The sequence below is a fragment of the Jaculus jaculus genome, chromosome 1 (genome assembly GCF_020740685.1).
Source record: "Jaculus jaculus isolate mJacJac1 chromosome 1, mJacJac1.mat.Y.cur, whole genome shotgun sequence".
NCBI classification, from domain to species: domain Eukaryota; kingdom Metazoa; phylum Chordata; class Mammalia; order Rodentia; family Dipodidae; genus Jaculus; species Jaculus jaculus.
In genome coordinates, this window is record NC_059102.1 from 169,190,718 (window position 1) to 169,209,333 (window position 18,616).

Consider the following 18,616-nt stretch of genomic DNA (forward strand, 5'->3'; position numbering starts at 1 on the left):
AGCTTTCCAGAACCCATGTAAAAGTTAGGTGTGGCCACACACATCTATAACCACAATCTGTGGGGGAGCGAGGGAACAGTGATCGGAGAATCACTGGCGCTTGCTGGTGGACAGCAGATCCAGGTTGAGTAAGAAAGTTTTTTTGTTTTAAAGGCATGTGTCACCACACCCAGCTTGCTTATTTATTTATTTGTCAGAGAAGGTGGGAGAGAAGAAGAATGGGTATGACAGGGCCTCCAGCCACTGCAAACAAATTCTAGACATGTGCGCCCCCTTGTGCATCTGGCTTATGTGGGTCCTGGGGAATCAAACCTAGGTCCTTTGGCTTTGCAGGCAAATGCCTTAACTGCTAAGCCATCCCTCCAGCCCAGAAACTCAGTCTTAAGTCCTCTGCACACTTAATGCACACACACATACTCACATGAATGCAAAAAAAAAAGTTTGTACCATAATACATAGTGGTGTATTTTGCAGTTGGGTTTGCATTGCTGGTAGAAATCACCCAACTAGAGCAGCTTGTGGGGAAAAAGGTTTATTTTTGCAAACAGGCTCAAGCGGAAGCTCCATGATGGCAGGGGAAACCATGGCATGAGCAGAGGATGAACATCTCCTCCTGGCCAACATAAGGTGGACAATAGCAACAGGAGACTGTGCTAAACACTGGCATGGGGAAACTGACCATAACACCCATCCCATAAGCCCACCCCCAACAATACACTGCCTCAAGGAGGCATTCCCAAATCTCTGTCAGCTGGGAACCTAGTATTCAGAACACCCATGTTTATGGGGGACACCTGAATCAAGCCAGTGTATTACAATCTAGTATTGCTGGAAATTTGGAAAGCGTATATACTTGACTATCTTGTACTAGGCTAGTGGTCAGGTCAGGTCAGAGAATGGTGTTTAAAGGATTGTTTACTTGCTGTTTTCCTGCAGTTGAATTCCTTTTTCCCTCATGTCAAGTTTTGTATGATGTTGCTTTACTAGACCATAAAATTGGGTGTCTGATGCTCTGTAGTTTTGACCTAACCTGCTGTGGCCTGCTTTGTCTCATCCTTAGACCTATAGTTTACTCCTTGATGTGGAGGATTATGAAAGACGCTATCTCCTAAGTTTAGATGAAGAGCGGCCTGCCCTGATAGATGAAAGAAAGCACAAAATCTGTAGCATGTATGATAACCTGAGGGGGAAATTGCCTGGACAAGAGAGGTAAGTATTGTGTACTTTGAGAAAAATGAGACTGGTTGCACTCCTTTCTCTGCCAAACAGAACTCTACATACGGTTATAGATACCCTGCCCCTACCATATCTGTAAGTTCAGAATCTTTTCGTGCAAACTCAAGGGGCCATTCTGTAAAACATTTCATAATCCTTTCCAGCCTGGGGTAGGGAGTACTTGTCTTTATCATGAATTGATACATTCAAGTACATATTCAGTATATACTAGGGATTGTGTTAGGTACTAGAAGTACAATGAGAAACATGATTGGGTTTAGTTTTGAGCCTGTTCAATTTTGTGACCCTTGTATTTCATTTCCTGCTAAGATCAAGATGATCAATATTTACATTTCCTTGAGATTTCCAGAATGTATGATGAAACCAGTCAGTCTTCCGATAGAGATTAATCTCTTAAACTTTTTTCTCTATCATCTTTCCTCCACCCATCATCTGAAAGTCCTGATAATGGTGAATGTATTATAAATCCCAAATACTTACTTAAGGGATGCAAGAAGACTGCATCTAACAATACAACTTTTATTCTCTCTTATTTATTTATTATTTATTTATTTATTTATTTATTATTCCCTTAGTCAAGAGTTGTTGGAAGCTGGGCATTGTGGCACACACCTTTAAAAAAGTCCTACTGCTGAGATAGGATCCCTGCAATATCTAGGCCAGCCTGAGGCTACCGGGTGGGTTCCAGGTCAGCCTGGGCTAGACTGAGACCCTGCCCTAAAAAAAAGAAGAGTTGTTGGTTCTTCTAAACCAGAATATACGCAAATCCAAACACAAGAACAGATACTTCCTTAGGATTAGGCTGTCAGGGAACAGATCTAATTAAATGTGGTTTATCTATAGATAGGCATGTCATGTAGTTGCTAATATATATATGGTTGAAACATTTTTGACATGGAAAAGTGTTTTTAAGAAGTTCTATGGAGGCTGGAAAGATGGCTTCGTGGCTAAGGCACTTGGCTTTTGAAGCCTAAGGACCCTGTTCTACTCTCCAGACCCCACGTCTGCCAGACACACAAAGGTGAAGCAAGCACATGGTCATACATGCCCACTAGGTGATGCAAGCAGCTGGAGTTTGATTGCAGTTGCCAGGGCCCTGGTGTGCCAGTTCTGTCTGTCTCCCTCTGTCTCTGTTGTTAAAAAAAAAAAAAAAAGCTTTTTTTTTTTTTTTTTTTTTTTTTTTTAGTTCTTTTAAATCTGGGGCTGGAAAGGTGGCTTAGTGGTTAAGACACTTGCCTGTAAAGCCAAATGCACAAGGTGGCACATGTGTCTGGCGTTCATTTGCAGTGGCCACAGGCCCTGGCACACCCATTTTCTCTGTATATAGCTGCCTCTTTCTCTCTCTCAAATAATTTCCTTTAAAATATATTTTTTATTTATCTGAAGGGCTGGAGAGATGGCTCATTGGTTAAGGCAGTTTGGCTACGAAGCCTAATGACCTGAGTTCCATTACCTAGGACCCATATAAAGACAGATGCAAGCCGGGCGTGGTGGCGCATGCCTTTAATCCCAGCACTCGGGAGGCAGAGGTAGGAGGATCGCTGTGAGTTCAAGGCCACCCTGAGACTACTGAGTTAATTCCAGGTCAGCCTGGACCAGAGTGAGACCCTACCTCGAAAAACCAAAAAAAAAAAAAAAAAAAAAAAAGACAGATGCATAAAGTGGCCCATGCATCTGAAATTTGTAGCAACTTGAGGCCCCAGCATGCCTTTATTTTTTTTTTCTCCCTCTTTTTCTCCCCCTCTCATCTGTCTCTGCTTGCAAATAGAATTTTTTTTTAATATGAAAAAAAAAAAACACTAAAAAAAAATTTTTAAGGCAGGCGTGGTAGCGGACGCCTTTAATCCCAGCACTCGGGAGACAGAGGTAGGAGGGTCACCATGAGTTCAAGGCTACCCTGAGACTACATAATGAATTCCAGGTCAGTCTACACTAGAGTGAGACCCTACCTCAAAAAACCAAAAACAGAAATTAAAATTTAAAAAATTAAATAGAAAGATGGGGGGGGGGGGGCCTGCTGAATCTGAGACACTTCTAAACACCCTGCTGCAGAAAAAACCTCTACAACCTAGGAGAGGCAGAAGATGAAACAGAGCAGAAAAGGATTAGAAAGAAAACAAGAGACATGGAAGCCACCTCCTCCACCTGGCTCTGTAGGAGGCCAGGAGAAGAGTGCTTGCAATGTTTTCAAAGCTCACAGAAGGGCTGGAGAGATGGCTTTAGTGGTTAAGGCACTTGCCTGTAAAGCCTAAGGACCCAGGTTCGATTATCCAGGTCCCACAGAAGCCAGATGCACAAGGTGGCACATACATCTGGAGTTCATTTGCAATGGCTAGAGGTCCCTAGTGTGCCCATTCTCCATCCCTCTATCATTGAAAAAAAAAATTGTTTTAAGAAAAAGGCAAAGCTCAAAGAAAACCTACACTATGGTATCACTCTCTTCCTTAAAGAATAGCAGCAAATGAGTGAAAGTGGTAGAATTTCACAGCAACCAAAAGAAAAGCCAGGTGTGATATCACACATGCACATCTTCAATCCCGGCACTTGGGAGGCAGAGGTAAGGAGCATTGCTGTGAGTTTGAGGCTAACTTGAGACTACATAGTAAATTCCAGAACAGCCTGGGCTAGAGCGAGACCCTACCAAGAAGGAAAGAAGAGAGGGAGGGGAAAAAAAGGAGAGGAAGGGAAAGGAAGGAAAAGAAAAAAGCTAGACACACAGGAAAAAGGAAGGAGGGAAAGGAGAGGAAAGGAAGAAATAGGGCTCGAAAGATGGTTCAGCAGTTAAGGAGCTAAAACCAGATGCAGAGAGTGGTGTGCGCTTGTGGAGTTCTCTTGCAGTGGCTAGAAGCCCTGGCGCACTCAGTGTCTGTCTCTCCTCTACCCTCTGGTTGCAAATAACTCTTGTAAATTTATTTGAGGGGGAGGGGATGGGAATGCCAGGACTTCAAGCTGCTGCAAGTAAACTCCAGATGCATGTGCCACCTTGTGCATCTAGCTTATGTGGGTACTGGGAAATTGAGCCTGGGTCCTTTGGCTTTGCAGGCAAGCACCTTAACCACTAAACTATCTCTCCAGCCCTAAATAAATAAACTTTTTTAAAGGGGTGGGGCTGGCAAGATGACTTAGTGGTTAAGGTGCTTGCCTGTAATGCTAAGGACCCAGGTTCAGTTCTTCTCCAGGTCCCACATAAGCCAAATGCACATGGTGGTACATGTGTCTGGAGTTTGCAGTGGCTAGAGTGCTTGGTGCACCCATTCTCACTTTCTTTTTCTCTCCCTCTGTCTGTAGTAAATAAAAACAAAACTTTTTTTGGTTTTTCGAGGTAGGGTCTCACTCTAGTCCAGGCTGACCTGGAATTCGCTCTGTATTCTCAAGATGGCCTCAAACTCATGGCGATCCTCCTACCTCTGCCTGCCAAGTACTGGGATTAAAGGCATGCACCATCACACCCGGCTTCGAAACCAAAATCTTCAAGCTTTGGTTTTCTTTTTTCTTTAACAGGATAAGGGCAGAAAGAAAAAACTGGTATCCTAGAAAAATGTATGGATAGTGAAGAATTTTACCTAGAAAAGGCTCATTGGGAAGTAAACTGCTTTAAAATTGGGGTATGACAAAGGGAAAGAAAAGGTTCTGGAATAGGAGCAGGCCATCATGCTAAGAGCTAAGCCTGCCTAAAATAGTTACCTGAATTGTAAGATAATACAAGAGCAAATCAAAGTAAAAACGGCAGCAAAGGAAGAAGAAATAACAGTGGCCCAGGATACACATATCTTCAAGGGGAAGAAACAAGGGTGGGAGATAGGCAATCCAAGAAGTGGTCAGCTCCCAATTTTTATTCAAGTTAATGGTTTGGACACATTGGAAAATTCAAATATGGGACACACTGATTCTGAGCCCAGTTGATATCAACAAAATTCTTTCAAAGTGGAATAAAGTGTTGGACTGGAGAGATGGCTTAGTGGTTAAGGCATTTGCCTGCAAAGCCAAAGAACCCCAATTCGAGTCCCCAGGACCCATGTAAGCCAGATGCACATGGTGGCACATGTCTAGAGTTCATTTGCAGTGGCTTGAGGCCCTGGCATGCCCCCTTTCTCCCTCCCTCTCTACTCCCCCCGCTCTCATAAATAAATATTTTAAAAAATAAAGTGCATGAGCTGGGCATGATGGCGCATGCCTTTAATCCCAGCACTCAGGAGGCAGAGGTAGGATGATCGCCCTGAGTTTGAGACCACCCTGAGACTACATAGTGAATTCCAGGTCAGCCTGGACTAGAGTGAAACCCTACCTCAAAATAAATAAATAAATAAAGTACTGTGTTGATTACAAAAGGAGTATGAGCAAGCAGTGTGCTATGTGACCCTGCTGACTTGCAGACTATTCATGTTTCACACAGCATCTTCATTGAGGACAAGAGTGAGACCACCAGCTTTCCTTGCTGCTTTAGTGTTAGTTATGATGAACTTGGGCTGGTGCTCGTTTTACCTTTTTCTGGTTGCTGGTGTTGGCTACACTTGCTTATAATACATGTCCATAAGTGATAGTGATTGACATTAAATTACCTTTTAGCATTTTTTAAATACTTTTATTTATTTGCAGGGAGAATAGTTGTGCCAGGGCCTCTAGTCACTGCAAACAAACTCTAGATGCATGTACCACTTTGTGCATCTGGTTTACATGGATACTGGGGAATTGAACTTGGGCCATCAAGCTTTTCAGGCAATCACTGAGCCATCTCTTCAACTCTGAAAGTTTGCTTTCTCTTACTTGGTTAGAGTTAGAGAAGTAAGTCTCACTGTTTGGTAGTATTGATATTTAGAGTGGAAGTACAGTGTTTTTGGTTCAGGTGTACATGAAAGGAAACAATGTTTTTCCAATATTGTCTTGCTGAAGTTGGCAGTTTTTTCTTTGCAGACCAACTGACGACCACTTCATACAGATCATGTGTATCCGAAAAGGGAAGAGAATGGTTGCCCGTATTCTCCCCTTCCTCTCTACTGAGCAGGCCGCCGACATTCTCATGACAACTGCCAGGAACCTGCCTTTCCTTATCAAGAAGGATGCACAGGACGAGGTGACCCACCATATGGGATTTATTTCCACACAGTTTCTAAAATCGCTCTCAGTTACTTTCCTGACCTTAAAAGTACCACACCCAAGCTGAGCATGGTGGTGCACGCCTTTATTCCCAGTACTCAGGAGGCAAAGGTTGGAGGATCGCCATGAGTTCGAGGCCACTCTGAGACTACAGAGTTAATTCCAGGTCAGCCTGGACCAGAGTGAGACCCTACCTCGAAAAACAAAAAACAAAAAAAAAAAAAAAGTACCACTCCCTGTACCGATACAGGAGCTATAGCCTTGGTTGCATAGTGCCTCATAGGAGTCAGACCAATGCTTTTGAATATTTTTCTCATTTTAAACAAGGCTGAGGTTTGAAACATAAGGATCAGGTTTTTAAGGTTTGTTGTTGTTGTTGTTTTTCAAGGTAGGATCTCCCTTTAGCTCAGGCTGGCCTCAAACTCAACAGTAGTCCTACTTCTGCCTCCCAAGTACTGGGATGAAAGGCAAGCACCACCACATCTGGCTTTTCATTTCTTAATATTTTCATTTATTTGTGAGAAAGAGTATGGGTATGCCAGGATTTCTTGCCAGTGCAAATGCATGCAGCATTTTGTGTATCTTGCTTTTCATGGGTTCTGGGGAATCAAGCATAGGCCATCAGGCTTTGCAAACAAGTTTGAGAGTTGTAAACAATTCCTGTGTTGCCCTTTGCAATTTTTGAGCATCTATAGAAATGAATGGGGGATGTAGGTCTCATCACTAGAAAGGCGATAAGGATGAAACAAGAACCTTTTTTTTTTTTTCCTGGCTTTTGGTTTTTCAAGGTAGGGTCTCATTCTAGCCCAGGCAAACCTAGAATTCACTATGTAGTCTCAAGATGGCCTCGTACTCATGGCGATCATTCTACCTCTACCTCCCGAGTACTGGGATTAAATGCATGCACCATCATGCTCTGCTGAAACGAATACATTTTTATAAGATTCCAAGAATGAAAAATGTGTTGGAGCAAAACTTAAGAACTTCAGGATATCCTAGAAAATGGAAGGCCAAACTAAAAGTTTTGCCTATCTTGGAAGGTATGTGCTAGGCATTGAGGCAGCAAGCACTCTGTTAGTCATCACATAAGAATTAACAGTGTGGCTGCAGAGATGGCTTAGTGGTTAAGCGCTTGCCTGTGAAGCCTAAGGACCCCGGTTTGAGGCTCCATTCCCCAGGACCCATGTTAGCCAGATGCACAAGGGAGTGCACACATCTGGAGTTTGTTTGCAGTGGCCGGAGGCCCTGGTGCACCCATCCTCCCTCCCTCCCTCCCTCCCTCCCTCCCTCCCTCTCTCTCTCTTTCTCCCCCCCCCCCCCCCTCTCTCTCTCTCTCTCTCTCTCTCTCTCTCTCTCTCTCGGGGCTCTCTGTGGCTCTCAAATAAAAATAAACAAAAACAACAACAAATACTTTATTAAAAAAAAAGAAGGGCTGGAGAGATGGCTTAGCGGTTAAGTGCTTGCCTGTGAAGCCTAAGGACCTTGGTTCGAGGCTCGGTTCCCCAGGTCCCATGTTAGCCAGATGCACAAGGGGGCGCACGCGTCTGGAGTTCGTTTGCAGAGGCTGGAAGCCCTGGCGCGCCCATTCTCTCTCTCTCTCTATCTGTCTTTCTCTCTGTGTCTGTCGCTCTCAAATAAATAAATAAAATTTAAAAAAAAATAGTCAAAAAAAAATAGTCAAAAAAAAAAAGAATTAACAGTGGAAGCAAGTTTAGGAAAGATTCATTCACTTGACACATAATCACATGTACTGAATTTTTTCACATCCTAGAAATATAGCATCTAGTTCTAGGAGCAAGCACTGCAGAAATGCCAGCCTTACTGGAGCTTACCTGCTCGTGAAGAAAACTGCGCTAAATACATAAGCTGAAAGTGGCTGTGGTGGCTTACACTTAGATTCCCAACATTGAAGAGCATTGCCACAAGTTTGAGGCTGAGGCCAGCCTAAAATACATGGGCGATGATAGGGAGTACTATATGACACAAAACAATCTTGTAACATCTTTTTTTAAGATTTTATTTATTTTTATTTATTTGACGGAGGGAGAGGGAGAGAATGAGCACCCAAGGGCCTCCAGCCACTGCAAACAAACTCCAGATGCGGACTGGAGGGATGGCTTACCGGTTAAGGAGTTCACCTGCAAAGCCAAAGGACACAGGTTCGATTCCCCAGGTCCCATGTTAGCCAGATGCACAAGAGGCGCACACATCTGGAATTCGTTTGCAGTGGCTGGAGACCCTGGCGTACCCATTCTCTCTCTCTCCCTCTCTCTCTCTCCCTCTTTCTCTGTCAATAAATAAATAAAAATAAAATATTAAAAAAAAAAACTCCAGATGCGTGCACCCTCTTGTGCATCTGGCTAACATGGATCCTGGGGAATCAAACCTGGGTCCTTTGGTTTTACAGGCAAGTGCCTTAACTGCTAAGCCATCTCCCTAGTCCTCTTGTAATATCTTTTGCCAGAAACAAGGAAACTAATAGATTACTAGGGATGCACAAGCCAACTTGTAAAGACTATTTACCAAAAGTGGCATAATTATATGAAAGAAAACTATAGCCATGAGCAAAAAATGGATCTCACTTCGAGCTCCTAATGATAGTGCTGAGGTGATGGCTCAGCAAATTAAGAGTACTTGCTGCCTAAATATGAGGGCCTGAGACCAGAGATTGATTCCCTAGCACCCACATTAAAAACGGAGTAGGTGACTGCACTTGTCTGTAACTCCAGCCTGACTGGAAACAGAGACCAGCAAGTTGAATTAGACTAGCTAAACCATAAAGAGCAGGACCAGAATGAACAGAGGAAGATACACATCATTCTCTGGGCTGTACACTATACACCTCTGCACACACAGTTCATACCACACATACTCTACGCATGTGTTCCAAAAAGATTTATAATTATAATAATCTGTCATCTCTAGTGATTGCTAGGCCACTAACTCATCCTAAAAACTGGTAAGAGAGTGCTGGAGAGATGACTTAATGGTTAAGGCAGCACTTGCCTGTGCAGCCTAAGGATCAGGTTTGATTCTCCAGGTCCTACATAAGCCAGATGCACATGGTGGCGCATGTGTCTGGAGTTCATTTGCAATGGCTAGAGACCCTGGAATGCCCTTTCTTTCTCTCTCTCTCCCTCCCTCCCTCTCCTCTCTGTTATGAATAAATAAGCCAGACAAATTTTTAAAAATGGTAAAAGAAAAGTCAGCCATTTATCCTGCCTTTCAGTGTAGCCAAATGTCATGTTAACCATGAGTTGATAAGGCAAAGTACTATCCTACTGATGCCTGAGCATCCTGCCATGCATGCTCCTGATAGGAGGTAACGCATACCAGGGTATAATGCTCCTGTTCTTTTGTAGGTGCTGCCGTGCTTGCTGAGCCCCTTCTCTCTCCTCCTCTATCATCTTCCGTCAGTGACTGTCACCAGCCTTTTGCAACAGCTAATGAACCTACCTCAAAGTGCAGCTGCACCAGCACCCTCCAACCCTCACCTCACTGCTGTGCTCCAGAACAAGGTGACTTTGCCCTTTTGTGTTCCTAGACCTTGAGTTACAAGGCAAAAAAATAATGATCACTATAGCTGTGATAACTTGTTTTAAAAAAGGGGGGTGGGGAGGCACTTCTTTCTTTCGGTCAGGAGTTACATTAAGTTCCCAATAAAGCCAGGCGTGGTGGCGCACGTCTTTAATCCCAGTACTGGGGAGGCAGAGGTAGGATCACCGTGAGTTTGAGGCCACCCTGAAGCTCCATAGTGAATTCCAGGTCAGCCTGGGCTACAGTGAGACCCTACCTCGAAACTGCCCCCCCAAAAAAAAATAAAGTTCCCAATAAAAGGACTCACCTTTACATGAGGAAGAAGGGTAAATATGGAAGGGGAAAAGGTGGGTAGGTATTTCCAGGCACACAGAAATGAAACAACAAACACTTTCAAGCCAGGTATGGTGGCTCATACCTTTAATCCCAGCATTTGGGAAGTAGAGGTATAAAAATGGCTGTAAGTTTGAGGTTAGCCTGGACTACAGAGTGAGTTCCAAGTCATCCTGGGCTAGAGTGAGACCCTACCTCAACCCTCAAACACCCCCCCAAAAAAACGAGTAAAGTGATAGTACGAGCTTGAATACGGTGAATAGTGGGACATGTGGATGACGGTATCTAAGGGCCCTTGGTTATTGCCCAGGGCTTCTTTTTTAAGGAGTCCACAGGAAGGATTAGTTGCTAAAGGACATGGTTTGGGTGCTTCTCTATTTTGGTTGACAGGCTTGAGTTTTTTTCCCTTTGTTTGAGTTTTTCCTCTATTGCACATGTTCCTTTCTGTGGTGTATCTGATTTTTAATCGTAACTATGCAAAGTAACATATAGGCAGGCATAAGATGTTAAGTAGATTATCCCCAAGATTCACTTAGAGGACACAGTTTACCTGACTGCATGTACATGCACCCTTTGGTCCAAACCTGTGCTCCAGTCTTCCAATCCTGGATATTATCTAAGATCATGTTTGAATAGAAACTGAGCTACAGGAAGGGAGCAACCAATTAGGACTAGGGGAGGAGAAACTTACTCAATTGTTTGAAGTGGGCTATATGTGCAGCTCAATGTGTGTAGGAGTCCCAGGTTGCCAATGAGTTGCAGGTGTGTTCTGATAAAAGGTGGTGTTTGCCATTCAAGCCAGGTGGTGTCTTGGTTGCCAAGCTGTTCCCTTTGCTTGCCTGTCCTTTTTTTTTTTTCAAGGAAGGGTCTCACTCTAGCCCAGGCTGACCTGGAATTCACTGGGTAATCTCAGGGTGGCCTTGAACTCACGGCGATCCTCCTACCACTGCCTCCCGAGTGCTGGGATTAAAGGCATGCGCCACCACGCCTGGCTTGCCTGTCCTTTTTATTAATCTTTTCCCAAGAGTTCTAATCAACTTTCACTGGATATTAGTGGCCTGGACTTAATCACATGGACATACCTAGTTGCAGAGAAGACTTAACTCTAGCTTTTAGTTCTACCATTTTTACCACAAATAAAGTAAGTTTGGGACTGGCAGTATTGCTCAGTGGTTAAAGCCACGAGGTTTGCAAAGCCTGCTGGCAGTAAGTTCAGTTCCCAAGCCACCCAGATAAGCCTGATGGAAAAAGTGGCGCAAGTGTCTGGCATTAGTTTGTGGTGGCAGGAACACCCAGTGCACACATAGATATACATGCAAATAAGAATATGGAATTCTTTAAGAAATAAGTTCTGGCAGAAGAGGTGGCAGAAAGAATGTAAGAGCCAAAAGAAAGGTAAGACGCCTTACAGTGCACGCGGCCAGACACAAAATGGCCTGGATATCTATGACCTCGCAGTGCCTGGTACTACCTACACAGGACCCTCATAATAGGAGAAAAAGATGATACCAAAATAAAAGACTGATTGAGAGAGGGAGTGAATATGATGAATGATGGAGAGCAGAGGTGCAAAGGGGAAGTTCAGGGGGGTGGGATTTCCATGGTCTATTGTCTACAACTGTGGAAGTTGTCAATAAAACCATTTTTTAATTTATAAAAAAGATACAAAAATAGATGCACAGGGGCATGAGGGAAGTATAATATGGAGAGAATATCACTAGTTTTTTTGTTGTACAAGGTGAGGTCTTGCTGTAGCCCAGGCTGACCTAGAATTCACTGTATAGTCTCTGGGTGGCCTCAAATTCAGCAATCCTCCTGCCTCAGCCTCCTGAGTGCTGGGATTAAAGGCATGTGCCAGTTTTTAAACAGACATGGTTGTAGTCCTTGCTTTTTTCCAGTTTCATGATCCCAGAAGTATTAGAAGTTTCTGAGACACAGCTTACCAGTCTGTCATGTGGTAAAGATAGTATAGCTTCACAGAGTTGTCTTGGCACTTAAATGATGCCTAGTATGTGGTGGGCACTTGTTAAAGTGCACTCGGTACAAGAGAGGTAAAGGCTCGACCTCTTTCTCCCTTGTCATACTTGGCAAATTCTCATGCCTCAGGACAGGGTACCTGAGGCAGGGGGTGGCAGTGCCTCATGGATATAGGTGAGACTATCAAGTGGTTACAGATAGGCATTCCTGGTATTTAGACTCTACATTTTAGTTTGAGTTGAGGGCAGTAGAAAATCCTGAAGTTACAGAAGATGAGGTAGCTTACTGCTCTTTTTCTCCCCACTACAAATAACATGAAAGGAAGTTTCATGGAAAGGGAAAGTTGTCCTCTCTAGGCTGGAATTCCAGAGTCCAGATATGTTTCATAGATATACTACAGCTTGTGCATTCAGTACCCTTAGAGTTCATGTGGCTGAATTTTAATAAATACCTTTCCTGTGGTTTTTTTTTTTTTTAAGGTTTTTGAGGCAGGGTCTTACTCTAATCCAGGCTGACCTGAAATTTATTTTGTAGCCCAGGTTGGCCTTGAACTGAGATTATAGGTATGTGCCACCATGCCAGCATTTTTCTTTTTTTAGACTCCTGTAGCATTTTCGTAAGCTTATATATATATATCAGATATGTCCTTTATTTTATTTTATTTATTAAGAGAGAGAGAATGGGCACATCAGGGCCTCTAGCCTCTGCAAATAAACTCCAGACACACATGCCACCTTGTACATCTGGCTTATGTGGGTCCTAGGGAATCGAACCTGGGTCCTTTGTCTTTGCAGGCAAGTGCCTTAACTGCTAAGCCATCTCTCCAATCCAAGATGTGTCCTTTTTTTAAAAGAAATGTTCTTAGTGCCCTGATCATTTTTGTTGTTGTTGTTGTTGACCTTTTTTCACATTTCTCTATATTTTATATCTTTATAATTTTTTTTTCGAGGTAGGGTCTTATTGTAGCTTAGGCTGACGTGGAATTCACTATTTTCTCAGGGTGGCCTCAGTCTGACAGCGATCCTCCTGCCTCTGCCGACCAAATGCTGGGATTAAAGGTGTGTGCCACCACGCCTGACTTTTATAAAATAATTTAATGCGTTCGTTTTTCCATGAACTTTGACTTGAGATCCATTTTTGGTTCTTGTAACTAGAATAAAAACCAAATCAGATTATCCATGCATGGTAGTGGTTTAAAAGAAAATCACCTGATATGGAGGATTACTGTGAATTCAAGGCCATCCTGAGACTACATAGTTACTTTCAGGTCAGCCAGGCTAGAGCAAAACCCTACCTCCAAAAAAAAAATATTTACCCCAGGGGGAGAACAGAGAGGAATGTTGGACTCTCACTTTCTATTTTCATTACATATGCTTAGTCACCGCTGTGCCAGAAAGTAAAAAAGACAGACTCTCCCTTAGGCTTATCTGATCTCTACTGGCATCCCAGGTTAGTCCAACCGGAAGGTCATATAGTTTTAGAGCTGTTCCATCCAGTGCCAGAATCCTGTCAGCTAAGGTATGGAGACATAGATGTGTTAAGTTTGATTCCCTCTGGCTTCTCTTGCAGTTTGGCTTATCATTGCTCCTCATCCTCCTGAGCCGTGGGGAAGACTTACAGAGTTCAGACCCTGCTACAGAATCTACACAGAATAACCAATGGTCAGTAATGGTTGTGTTGGTATCCTATTTTAAGAGTTTAATCTTTGCTGGCCCACTCTTTCTCCCTCCCCTAATATTGTTGTCTTGGGTTCTCCATACCAGGGCAGAGGTGATGTTCATGGCAACCCGAGAACTTCTACGGATTCCCCAAGCAGCCCTGGCTAAGCCAATCACTATACCCACAAACTTAGTGTCCCTTTTTTCTCGCTATGTTGACCAGCAAAAACTGAACCTGTTGGAGACAAAACTGCAGTAAGTTTCAAATACATTTCACATTTCACTTAAGTTGGCACTTTTGACATTGGGATGGGGAGCAGGATAAAACTGGAGGAAGAGACCAAAGCTTGTGTTAAGTATGAGCACGTCTACTGAAGGGAGCACTGGACTGAGTATAGCAGCATCCTCATAGAAGCTGACTAAGTGCTAGACCGAAACATCTCAATATTTTATTATGAAAATTCTTACAGTGATGTAACCTTAATGCAAAAGATTAACTCTGTTTTAACTCATTTATACAAACAATTCTCTTTATGCCCACAGGCTAGTTCAGGAGATTCGATAAAAGATCTCTGATGCATCCTGTACCTCCTTTTGGCTGCCACCTGCACTGCTGCCATCACTAACGGAGTGTTTTTAATGTGGGAGGGAAGGTAGCTCATTTCCCAAAGCAGAGTCCTGTGGGATCGATTCCTGATTACAGGGGTTGTCTCTAAACGCCAGGTATTCCCTACTACTCTGTGGAGTTTGGCTGGTTAATATTTCTGCTGGTTTCTTCTTTACCTCCTGTGTTAACACTTCTGCATGTCCTTCTACTCAGTTCATATCTTTGCATTCTCTTTTGTCCTACAAACACAAATATATCTCCCTTTATACCACCACCATTACAATTCAGAGTAGGTTGTAGCCTGCCAAAGGATTCCCTCCCTCGTCCTATTGAAGTCTTTCTTCATTGTCCCATATTAATATGACATAGAAGAGCCAAAATTAAGTAGAAATCAACATACAGATGAATATACACACATACCCTTATGCATACACTTATTTTGTCTTTAGAAGGTCCTTAAAGAATGAGTTTTAAATTGGAAAATACTTAGATAACACATATCTCCCGTCCTCTAAACATAAACCAGCTGACTCTTTTTTTTTGTTTTTCAAGGTAGGGTTTCACTCTGGTTAGGCTGACCTGGAATTTACTATGTAGTCTCAGGGTGGTCTCAAACTCAAGGCGATCCTCCTACCTCTGCCTCCAGCTGACATACTTTTAATCTGTTCTTATTCCATCTTGTAATTAATTTGATGCATTCTACTTTTTAAATATAGATATATACAGGGTATACAACACATTCACTAAAATCAGAATTCTTAATGGGCTAATGCCCAACTCTAGGCTTAGAAGTCCCTTTTTCTCCTCCCCACCTGTTTTTCCTTTGTTCCTTTCACCTTTAAGGAAACAGCGCATGGTTAGGCCTTCTTTCTGCTATAAGTACAGCATACTTGAGCCTGTGCCCTCAAGTGTATTTCAGAAATTCTTGAGGTGACTCACAGCCTGCTTCTGCACTGCAGCTCTGCACAGTGTGCCATCTTCCTGACCTGACTTCACTAAGCCATGCTTGTGCTTCTCTCTCCCCATTCTCACTTAGTGTCCTGGGTAGAAACCTCCAAATGTAGCCATGGAAGCTAAGCTTGGGCTGTCTACTCTCAGCTCCCTTTCCCCACAGGCAGAATTGCTGTCTGGCTGCTCAGACTCCCCCAGCCCCATTCACAGGCAGCCAGGGGCCTGGGTTTGAGTCTCAGCAAAGACAGTCTGCCAGGGTGTTTTGCTTACCCTTCTTCCCTTCAGCAGTCAACCAGGATAAGGGGGATGTAATCCCTAGTGATGATGAGCTTCAGAAAATCAAATTTGAATCAATTTTATATTACCGTCCTGACCCTACTTTCTGCTGTTCTCACCTTTTTGAATGTAGTCGGGGGGACAGGCTTGATATTTAAAGAGAATAAAATTTTGCACATACATGTATTGTACAACAGTGAAATTCTCCGTTATAACCAGCTGTCTTTGTTTTCATCTCCATTTCTTCCCAGTCCATATCCTTGAGGTCCACCAGCTGCTCCCCAGTGACAGTCCCTAGCTTCCCCCTAACCTACATCACCCACTGACTGCCTCCCTGCCCACCTTCCCTTCACACCTGAGAAGTAAATACTTGATGGTCATTTCTTCCTTACCGTGCTTTATTATTTTTTGTTTGGTTCTAATTAATAAAAATAAAAGTTTCTAAATTTACATTTTTATAGGGTATTGTAAATAAAAACAAATTGTATACTTGAAAAAGTGTGTGCCTGCATTTATACATTTTGTTGTTTCTGACATGTGTGTGTACTCTGGCAAACCACTTGATGTTGGGGTGGATAAGGATGTGTGGTGGTTTGATTCTGGGGTTCCCCATAAACTTAGGTGTTCTGAATGATAGGTTCCCAGCTGATGGAGATTTGGGAATTAATGCCTCTTGGAGGGAGTGTATTGAGGATGGGCTTATGGGTGTTATAGCCACTTTCCCCATGCCAGTGTTTGGCACACTGTCCTGTTTCTGTTGTCCATCTGATGTTTGCCAGGGCGTGATGTCCACCCTCTGCTCGTGTCATCGTTCCCCCTGCCATTATGGAGCTTCCCACTCAAGCCTGTAAGCCAAAATAAACCTCTTTTTCCCCCAAGTTGCTCTTGGTCGGGTGATTTCTGCCAGCAGTGTGAACCTGACTGCAACAGGATGTTACTGACTTATGTTTTTTATTGTATTTTGCTAGGATGCTTTCAGTCCTCACCCCCATTTTAATTATAGAACAGAGTAGAACTGAATGTTAGTACATTTGCTGTATTTGACATTCTCTAGACAAAGAGCTAGGAGTATGGTTCAGTGGCAGAGTGCTTACCTAGCAAGTTCAAGGCCTTAGGTTTGATCCCCAGTACCATACCAAAAAAGAACAACAGCTAGGTATGATGGCACGTGTCTTTAACCCAGCATGCAGAAGGCTGCAGTAGGAAAAACCCGAGTTCAAGGCCAACTTAGGCTAGAGAGACCCTGCCTCAACAAAACAGCCTAGAGTGGCCAGTGATGCCCAGCTTATTTACCTTTATAAAGTGTACTTGTCTGTAAGCAAATGTGCATCTTTCTTGGCTTTTAAAAAACTTGAATAGTTTCATTGGGCATTTAGCTGCCCTCATGGTATTTTCTCAGCTCTGGCTTTGTTGCTTCTCAAAATTCATCTTTCCAAGCATGCTGGCACACACCTATAATTCCTGTACTCAGGAGGCTGAAGCAGAAGGATCATAAATTTGAGGCCAGCCTGGGCTGCCTCTAAAAACCTTTTTGTGTTTTCTGAGGTAGGTTCTCACTGTAGCCCAGGCTGACCTGGAATTCACTCTAGTCTCAGGTTACCTCTGCCTCCCAAGGGTTGAGATTAAAGTTGTGCACCACCACACTCACCTTGAGACACTTTCAAAATAAATGTACAAACCATATTAAAGGAGATGGGGGAAAGCTGGTCATTCCTTATAGCAGGCTTAATTTCAGATAAGTATCATTTTTACTGTACTTGAGTGAAGCCAGAAGTGGCATATGCACACCTGCACTCAGAACGTTTTTTAAAATCAAGATCAGAAAAACTGAAGAGTAGACGGAAGGGGTAATTGGCAAAAGGGAAATGGAGAGTGTTGGGAGGGGATTATGATCATGGTATATGTCTATATTTAGGAAAGTTGTCATTAAAAGTTAAAAAAAATAAATAAATGCTGAGTGTGGTGGCACATGCCTTTAATCCCAGCACTCGGGAGGCAGAGGTGGGATTACCATGAGCTCAAGGCCAGCCTGAGACTACGTAATGAATTTAGATCAGCCTGGGCTAGAGTGAGACCCTCCCCGGGGAGGGGGGAATTGGCGCAGTTAAAAAGAAGGGACTGGAGAGATGGCTCAGCGGTTAAGGCATTGCCTGCAAAGCCAAAGGACCTCGGTTCAATTCCCCAGGACCCACATAAGCCAGATGCACAAGGTGATGCATGCATCTGGAGTTCGTTTGCAATGGCTGCAGGCCCTGGCATGCCCATTCTATCTCTGCCTGTTTCTCTCTAATAAAAAATTTAAAAAAGAAAGAAAGAAACCACGGAGGAAAGGCAAAGCAGTTTGAAGAGAAGTCATCTAACAGTGCTGGGCACCTGCTCTCAGAGTCTTGCTTTTTCCCAAAGTGATACAGATAGTGGACAGCAGAGCAGGGCACTCACAAATTGTTATTGCTGTGAATAAAAAAAACTACCTAATGGGAAGAGACTTAGTCTCATCCTTAACATGACAGAATGTAACGTCTCTACTACAAAGCCTGAAAGTGAGAATGACCTAACAGACTGTAGTGCAGCAGTCACAACCAAGATACCAGGAGGTTGAGGCTCCAGATAGAGCTCTGAGATGCTGGAGTGGTTCCAGCTAAAGCCCAGAGATTATTCTAGGTACTTTAAAGCCTCAGAGTAAGGAATTTATTTAATACTAATTACCCTCCTAATCACATTAGGTGATAAGACAATTTACTACGTGGCATAGTTAATAAATTACATAGGGCTGGAGAGATGGCTTAACAGGCATGGTAGGGCTGACCTTTAATCGCAGCATTCTGGAGGCCAAGGTAGGAGGAATGCTGTGAGTTCAAGGCCAGGCTGAACCTAATTTCAAGTCAGCCTGGGCTGACAACAAAAGGTGGGGTGGGAAAAGAAGAAATAACGTAAACCAATTAAATAA

At 43.3% G+C, this 18,616-nt stretch overlaps 1 protein-coding gene across 2 annotated transcripts in view; it reads left to right on the forward strand.

Moving 5' to 3' along the window:
- Window positions 1-16,167, forward strand: part of Patl1 (PAT1 homolog 1, processing body mRNA decay factor) — a 48,329-nt gene extending 32,162 nt beyond the window's left edge. For both annotated transcript variants that reach the window (XM_004667696.2, XM_045138622.1), the window contains exons 14-19: window positions 1,061-1,209; window positions 6,148-6,307; window positions 9,693-9,848; window positions 13,747-13,838; window positions 13,941-14,090; window positions 14,379-16,167. In XM_004667696.2, the coding sequence (XP_004667753.1) occupies window positions 1,061-1,209; window positions 6,148-6,307; window positions 9,693-9,848; window positions 13,747-13,838; window positions 13,941-14,090; window positions 14,379-14,400 (729 nt within the window). In that variant the 3' untranslated portion in view covers window positions 14,401-16,167. The remainder of the gene's footprint in view (window positions 1-1,060; window positions 1,210-6,147; window positions 6,308-9,692; window positions 9,849-13,746; window positions 13,839-13,940; window positions 14,091-14,378) is intronic.
- The last annotated feature ends 2,449 nt before the right edge of the window (window positions 16,168-18,616 follow it).